At 38.1% G+C, this 9,082-nt stretch overlaps 1 protein-coding gene across 1 annotated transcript; it reads right to left on the bottom strand.

Moving 5' to 3' along the window:
* Positions 1-2,158: 2,158 nt before the first annotated feature.
* Positions 2,159-7,737, bottom strand: LOC131425971 (uncharacterized). The gene is made up of 2 exons (XM_058588311.1): positions 7,575-7,737; positions 2,159-7,448 (listed from the first exon to the last, which is right to left on the bottom strand). Exon 2 carries the CDS (start codon positions 7,427-7,429, stop codon positions 3,236-3,238), a length of 4,194 nt encoding a protein of 1,397 aa, XP_058444294.1. The 5' UTR covers positions 7,430-7,448; positions 7,575-7,737; the 3' UTR covers positions 2,159-3,235.
* Between the last annotated feature and the right edge of the window lie 1,345 nt (positions 7,738-9,082).

The following is a 9,082-nucleotide window of genomic DNA, read 5'->3' as shown; positions in this document are numbered from 1 at the left end:
ACAATCCCGAAAAGCTTCAAAGTTGAACTCAAAACTGTTGTAATTTATTCGTCATATGGCCATACGAATCGGTTTGGGTTATGCTGGTTCCTGAATACCGGCTCTGGAAGTACCTTAAATTACCGTAAACTCTAAAGTGGAACTTACATATCATGGCATGTTTAATCGATTATCACACTTCTAGATTCAAATTCGATTCGATTTGCAGTTTCGACATTACAGAGTAATGAGTGATTAAAATCTCAAATTGTCGCTTAAAACGACGGTCATTAAAATAATGTCATGAAAACTTAAACACCGAAGAATATTCATGCAAAAAACACATGCAGATTGATAAAAAAAGGTATCATCTCACTGCTAGGTGGATTAAACACGTTTTTCGGTAGACCAACGCACAGTGGTTCAAAAGCGCAATTTCACGCTCTTAATTAATAACTCATAGGAACGTGGTTTTTGAGGTACAGTATCTTCAGCAAAGTTGTTCAGAATGATAGACGCCATATTTTGGCTAATTTTATTTATGTGATTAATTTCCCTAAAAGTGAGATAAAAATATTATTTTATTTTAGAGCCAACACAGGGGCTAAGTCACTTCGACAAAGTTGTTCAGAAAGTTATTTGAAACAAATTTGCTGAAGGTACTATTCCCGTAACTTGAGTGTAATTCATGATATAATGTATTTTCTGAAAAGGGTGTCCTAAAACCAGTTTTTGTATGAAAACACATATAATGTCAATTTATTTGAGTTTTTTATCTAAACTTTGAAACATTTTTTGTTAATTAAGAAAAATCTCTACACTATGCTACGTAAGTATCGTGAAGACATTTACCGTTATAACACAACAAAGGAATATCAAATCATATAACTAGTGATGCTAGGTCATTTTTTCAAAAATCAGTGATCGAGCCAAAAACCTGTCTGTGCAAAATCTGTGTACATTTCCCGTACCATAATCAGAGCTGCAAATTGTCAGTCATGTCAAATGACCTTGACAGACTGACTAAAATCATCGTCAACCGTAATCGGTACGGTCAATGTGTCTGTCAAATGAGATACTCGATAGTTCAATGACCAAGTAGAAGTATTCTCAGTCAAAGACAGGTGACGGTTTTTGTTCTCTCTCTCATTGAAGTAAAAAAAAAACCATGAGAGTACTAACATAAACATAAATTGATAAAATTAATTGTTCTTTGTAAAAAGTCATCGGATTTCGGAGTTTATTGGTGTACATGAATTTAATTCAATGTTTATGCTGCTTGATTAATATTTAGTCACATCGTAATCAAGCAGTGACAGGAGAAATGAAGATAATATCAATCGCATCGGCAATCAATGAGCGTCATGGTGAGTATAACATCAAGAGAATTTAAGTTATGACAGATCGGCTCTCAGACACTCTATATATGACTCTCACTATTTCCAACCGCTCTGTACTTTTTGGTGCTGAACTGTGATCATTTTCAGAAATTCGTGAAAATCTTTGTGAACCTGGCATCCCTGCATATAACGATCACTAGCAGCAGTGGTGCTGGATATATTAGGAAATGAGCTATTGTTCGAACCTTGTGGCGGTTTTCCTTTAATAGCTTTTTCTACAAATATCAGATTATTTTGTGGTCTTGGGAGGTTTTCTTCCTCGTTAAATTTTCTACGGGAACATCACATGCACAGATTTTTAGAGTCTGTAGGGTGACCTCCAGCCGAATTATTTTGAAAAAAAAAAAAACTCAGTTTCCCCATACAAACTTTGAACCTCGGACGCGAAAATATAGTTTCCGTTCCATTCGAATTACAATTTTGAATAGTTTTTATGGGACACAAAAGGAACACGAAAAGTTTGGCGGAACTGAAATCAAAATTTTGTCCCACCCTAAATGACCTACAAATTATCATAGTTTTTGCCAATCAATCGGAAACGAATATACAAATCAAATTTTTAAAATATGTTGAATAAAGAGACCTTCAAAGAATTCATACTTTTACCACCCAATGATACTCACATAACATTACCACTATAGTCTTCTATCAAAGCTATTCCATAAAAAAACTTTTATGTACTAGCATTCTGCTAAAGATTGTCCCAGAAAGTATGGACGCACTTTGATTTCGCTGTAAATAATTCACAAGTGTTAGATATTCAAATTTTATTCGGTGTATTGATAATATTAGACTACAACAACAGAATATTAACCTCAACATTTGCTACTTAGCCATTGTAGACATTGCGAACGTTCCTCATTAAATTCCGTACAGACGTACAGGTGACAAGTTTTGACACTTTTTCCAATCTTTTTCGAACTGTTGAATGGTTTCGGCTGCCTAGACATGTTTCCTAAGATGTGCCTTCGTTAATGCCCGATATTCCTCAATTGGTCGAAGTTGTGGGCAATTTGGTGGATTCGTGTCTGTTGGGACGAAAGTGATATTTTTGGTAGTATACCATTCTACCGTTGATTTCGAGTAGTGGCAAGAAGCAAGATCTGGCCAGAAGACAACAGGATCCTTGTGGCTTCGAATCATGGGTAGAAGTCGTTTTTGTAAGCATTCCTTAATGTATATTTCGCTGTTTTTTGAAGCAGTGGTGATGAAGGGTTTCGAAATCATACCGCAGCTACAAATTGCTTGCCAGACCATAGCTTTCTTACCAAATTTTTCGACTTCAATCGATGTCTTGGACTGGTTTAACACTTGCCCTTCTCGCACCGTATAATATTGTGGTCCCGGCAAGGATTTGTGATCGAGTGAGCAAGGCAAAAGTAAAAAAAAAGAATTTTGATTTGACTAGACTTTTCGTCGAAATAATATATATTTACAAAGAAAAACACGTTTTTATATTCATGATTTTAATTGCTTTCAATTCCAGGAAAATTTTCAACTTTATTTTCAATATTCTTTCACTACTAGATGAATGACGTCAATTTTTCATGCATACAATCTAATGTCGTTTTCGTTTTTAAATTGCACTACACCAGTGCTACACTTTTTCTGCACCGATGCCACTGGTGCAGCACTCATCAAAAGTTTGGTGTACCTCTGTGCAATGGAATCGTTTATTGTAGTCAATGGTTACTGTTTATGTTTTCGTCATTTTTGTTCGTTTATTCATGCCTCAGTGTAGCACTGCACCGGTGTAGTGCAAATTGAAAACGAAAACGCCATAAGGTGATGTGATTTTCTTTGCTCGGTACGTATTCGCTTTACAAATATTTTTTTGTGTAGTAAAATCCATTTGTTTAAAACTTGAACGTATTCACAAATGTTCGCAAAACCTCTTTTCGTTCAGTTAGTTTAGAGTGAGCACTTGGTAGGTGTTTTAAGTTGTTCTGAATCCTACTTTCTCTTTCTTTATTCATTTCATCGTACGAATTAGTGTGACTCCAAATAATTATTTCGTAGCTTCCTTGGTTCCCGTGCCTGGCAGTCAGTCCCTTGATCGGGTACTCCTCAATTGTATCGAAGGAGTAAAATGCTTGTATCACGTGCACTCCCCCGTTTCTTTCTACGGTCTCACTGGATTTGTAGTCAAGTCCTGGAGCCATTTTGCACTCTACTAAGGTGACGGTTCCTGCACCACCGATCTCATCAATAATCCGTTGCTTTTCTTCATTTGGTGTATCTTCGTACAGAAGGTTAAGCCGAGTGAAATTCTTCCCGTATTTGATTTTGAAACTTTTCATTTGCCATTCTAAAACGACTATTATAACCGAACGATGGGAATCGACAACCTTGCGAGCGCTGTTGAAAATTTTGTTCAACCACTCATGAAAGTCCTTCGTTGAATAAAAATCTGCTTCCTTGTCGAATCGAAGTTTCGAGCAACCGAAAACCGAGGGCATTTCAGTCCATTCCCTGATGTCGCAAAACTGTTCGAGGTAATTAATTTGATCTTTGTGAAAATTTTCTCCAAATACCCCGAATCCGAAAGGGATGTCGCTAAGTGCTGTGATCAAATTCAAACCAGGTAATTCCATCATCAAAAATCCATAATTAATTTTATCTCCGTTTTTCGTTGAAGTTTGCGATTTCTCATTAGCTAAATAGTGGAATGTCTTAAAATAACTATTCTGACGCTCGCATTTGTGATTTTTGTACACTCTTCCAGCATCGCGAATCATGTCAGCTAAATGTGTATCGAACAACTTTCGATTTGTGAAGGATATTTCCTCATTGTCTTTCAAGATCCATTTATATTCACCTGGCAGTGATAAAAATGTCTTCCATCTATCTTTTTCTGGGAACTCGGACGATTCAATATACTCATAAATAGCATTCTTGATGGCGTTTTCCTTAATTGATTCGATTGTTAAATTCCATAGTTTAGTTTGAATTTCATCGAGTCCAGGTAATAAGATAACCAAATGTTGGTAGTAGGAAATATAATCCCAAAACAAATTTCTATCATCAATCAAAAGCACGGAATTGTCTAAGGATCCTGTCATCGCTCTCTCAGCTGAATTCTCCGCGACTCCCGATGAAAGAACACGTGTGCCATTAAATAGCACGCTACCAAAGTAACTAAAATCCACATCAATACTATAGCTAATACATTTTTCGACATCCAAAATAGCAAAAACTCGATTCAGGTCAGCTCGATTTCTTACTTCTTGATATCCGTTGCAGCAAAGCACACGCACTGAGTGCCCCGTCAAAGCCATCAAAATTGCGATCATTCGAATAATCAACGTTTTGCCTTCTCCCGGAGGAATCTCCGAGAAATGTTTAGAAACTCCCGTTTTTGGGTCGTCTACGCCTAACATCTTCAGAATGCACAAAACCTGGGAACCGTGCAGTCCGTGAGCTTCTGCCAGATTTGGGAATTCTACCGTTTTAGGTGTTGAAGTGAACCACAAAGCTGCGATTCCAGCAAGGATTTTCGGGAGCTCGACCTGCTTAAATTGAGCATCCCAAGAATTGAAATGACGAATGTTTGTTTGTTTTAATTGCTTTTCTATTTGAGCGACTCTGCTCTCTTCTTTCAAAGATACGTATTGATGAAACTGTACCAAATATTGATGGAATGCTTCCCGAATCGCTTTCTTATCATTGAAGCTATTAAACTTATCGAATTCGGCAAACGAAAAATTTAAATCGGTTCCGATTACGAAATCGCTTGCAGATTTACTTTCATTGACTATTTTAACTATTGGTTCAATATAAGTAGTTGAAAAACTGTCAAAGGAATCATTTTCAAGCTGTTTTCGGATATTCGTCGAACTCAGCATACATTTTTGAAACATCAATATCAAAGTTGTTGCGACTGTCAACTGATCAGATTCAGACAGTTCGAGTCCAGATGACCACTGCTTTCGATTCAGCTGTTGCAAGATTAGAGATAAGTACGCTTTTGCGATGAGAATCTCGTGGTGTTCTGGAATCTCTGCTTCGTTATAAACAAATTTTAGCATTTGACTGAATTTCATCGGATCTATCACACGGAATGTGTCCAGGAATTGTTCATTGGTCACCGGCTCGATCAATTTTAACAGAACAATTCCTTGCATCTCAACTCCGGGAATTGATCTGATAATCCAATCAAATGACACAGCATCAAGTTGAAGCAGCAAAACGTTATATGCTTGATAAAATCTCAGAAACTGTTCCACTTCCACATTTTTTTCTGAAGCCAACAGAACGACATCGAGCAATTCTTCCGATATTTCTTTCATTGCTGGAAGATTAATTTTAGCAGGAAGCATTGCAATTATATCTCTCTTGTGATTCCAAAATGTTGTGAAAATTCGGACCATTTCGCAGAATCGATTCGTAGTCGAAGAGTCAAACGAAATTTCTGGCATTAGTAAATGAAGTTGCTTTTGCAGTATTTTCCCGTCGACAGTCGAATTGCCTTCTTCGTCCTTCTCGCCAAAATCAACGGTACAAGCAATGAAGTCCGCCAAAGCATGGCTCACGACTCGAACGAATTCCAATTGATCTCGGTTTGCTTCTTGAACTAAAGTAAGATATTTCCCAAGAACATTTTCATAAGCTGTCAGTTGGTTTCTGTGCGCAATCGACGAAAGTGCGTCATCGAATAGACAATACCAAATGAAGGATGGTTGACTGGGATCAATCACTAGATCATCGCTTCCGGAACATCCGAAAAGTCTCGGTTCGTATTCAAATAATTCACAGTCGACGTTTGAACCAGGTTCAAAATACTTTAGTAGATTGAAAATGAAAAAATATTGGCACTCCAAACACTTTCTTGGGTTACCTTCAATTGTCCATGTGATCTCGTTTGTTGGATGCCAACCGGTTTGGGCGTCAATTTGAATAAGATCTGAATGTTTGGTGTTAGAGACTTCGACAATTTTTCCCATGAGGTCTTTGAAACTTTTGCACAGAAGAATAACGGATGGATTGATAAACGGTTTCGTTTGACTAAATTTGTTGAAATCAAAACCATCCACTTGGGCAGTGAAGCGACTTGCCAAGTTTTCCAAAGGTTTTTGGAAATTTACACCTCCCAGAACGTCTCCCACATCTGAAAGCACACCAACGTCACTGTCACTGATTAAAAAGATTCTTTCGGGGGAAACGTTTTTCAAATGATCTGATAAATATTTTGGAGAATGTTCCAGTAAACACTTTCTATGGACATCACTTCCTGTTGACAGAATTTGCTTCAGAGCTTCGAACAACTCCGACAAATCCTCTTCCGGTGGAGTCGCAATGCAAGGCAAAAGTTCACACCTTCTTTTCAAAGCACATTCTACGTCATAAAGTTTGGTTGCTGCGTTGGTGAGATGCACGGAAAACGAACCACTTTTCATAATTTTTTCACACAAACACTGAAATCCTGACAGCTGGCAACCCTCGTCATGTTCGAAAATTATTCTCAATATAATACAGTCCATTGCGAAGTGACGATCGATTGCCGATTCCGATCCCACATCTTTGAGAGTATTCATGAGTTCAGTCCGAAGTTGATTTCGTTTCGAAAGAAGTTCGTCGAAATACACTTCCTCAATTTGGATCTGCTGCAGAAGAACTTGCTTCGCCTGTTCAAAATCTCGCGTTTCATCCAACAGTTCCGGTTTCTCGATCGTCACTCTTGCCAGCAGATCATCATCGACCAACATCAGACGGCCTTCACTGTGCAGTTTTATTTCAAAGGTTTCCACGGTAAAACGGGCGGAAAAGTTGAGTTCACTAATTTTTCCACCGATTGGCTTTTTCTTCTTGATGAATTCGTTGCCAACCGAGGATCGAAATTTTCGCACTTGTTTCAAGGTTAAATTGGAAGATCGACAGACACTTGTTTCATTTTCATTCCCATCATCGGTCAGACTCAGGCTATGAAGACTCTTCGCAGTTGTTTCAATCCGCATCGAAATTTGATTCACTTCCATTTCTCGTTGTTTATGCGGTTCGGGAACGCATTTCGACCTTGTTTCATTTGCTTCATTGTTCCGCGCCGGTTCCATTACTAGAAAGTTTTCGGTTCTGAAATTTAATTGGATAATTTGTTTTACATGTTAAGTCGTTTTAGATTGATGTTTGATTATTTAGCCTCGATCGAAACCAATTTACAGATTCGGTTCTGATTCCTTGAATTCGAGTGAAACTTACCTTTCTGAAATAAATCCTGATTCGAACACAGTTTGCAAGCAGTCAAAAATTGATTCTCTCGATAACTCGTCAACTGATTGTTTTCAACTTCAGCACAGTTCCAACGGCTAATGAGTTTGCAGTTCGCTACCGTCAGCATAAATATCCGATTCCGTTGCCTTAATTGTTTACCCACAGAAGCAGCGTTGCCAGGTCGCCAGATTTGTCTGGCAAATGCCAGATTTTTCTCGCCAGACACTCAAACTAACCAGATCTTTTGCCAGATTTTCCTAGATTTTGTCAAATCTCGCTAGATCTTTACGGTTTTGGCCTCTATACGATAGGTGGGGAGACCTTTTTCTTGCTCACTAAAAATGAAACCCGGCAAAAACTTTGTTGGACCCTATCGCGTCATGTCTTAACAATCCCAGCTGCGATGTGCGGCATTCATCATCTTTATGCGACAGCAGAATTAAAGAGCAGCATGTAACTCACGAAACTGCTCTGTACGATTCTGAACTTCACAAAACGGAATATTTCGGGAACCAGTGAAATAAGAACCGGAATTAGGATGGAAGGCACCCTTAACCGAAAAACTTTATTAGGATAGCGTTCCCTTATAGCACAACGGTCCGTTCGCGACGCTGGTTTATTTCAATTGAATTCTTTCGCTACATTTCATCTGAAATTTCTGCTGACTAGCTTTACTAAGTCTACCTACACATGCCTACTTGGGGTTCGGGCTTCTTCGGTAGAAAGCAAAAAAACGTCGAATTCAAACAAACTTCCTTGTTATATACAGACCCAGACCCAGCCCCAGACAAATCCAGATAAATTTTTTAGTTTCGACAGATTTTTGAAAAAAATTGGACGAAGAGGTAAACAACGAAGGCGTGAATGTTTACCTATGTTTTCAAAAGGATTGTCACCATGGAAACTAACTTTTTAACTGAGATGTGCTGCGAGAAATTTTCATTCGGAATTCCATGTGGAAATCATAATGAATTCCGAATAAATTCCAACTCCAGTACAACAACCGATTCCGAATAAATTTCGCCTCCAACCGGTTGATTCGGCAATCTGTCGGAATTGAGTGAGAAGATTGTCACTGAATTGTCAATTCGTTTTTACATATTCATTCCCGTTTATTTCTAAATTAAAAAATATATAAACTGAATGTATAAATTTTAATCTTCAAAATCTAGTAATTAATCAGTTCATCTTATAATTCCTGCGTAAACTGTTGAAATTCGCTGGAAATTAACGAAAAGGCCAACTTCAGTCAGCATCATCCGTTCCTCTAGCTTGAGTTTATTGAAACGGCGAATGTCGCCCAGAGAAGCCAGGTAAAATTTTCATATATCTCCAGACAGGGTTGCAAAGGTCAGTAAATCCGAAGAAAGTCTGGAAAAAAATCGATTTTCAAAAGTCAGCAGCACCCCGCTTGTGAGGAATTCTGGCAACCGTCAGAAGGCTGGCTGCATTATGGCTGCTGTCAAAATTGTCCAGGCGAAATTGCGTCATTATCT

The sequence above is a fragment of the Malaya genurostris genome, chromosome 1, assembly GCF_030247185.1.
Source record: "Malaya genurostris strain Urasoe2022 chromosome 1, Malgen_1.1, whole genome shotgun sequence".
Lineage (NCBI taxonomy): Eukaryota > Metazoa > Arthropoda > Insecta > Diptera > Culicidae > Malaya > Malaya genurostris.
This window is presented reverse-complemented; position numbering and strand designations above follow the sequence as displayed.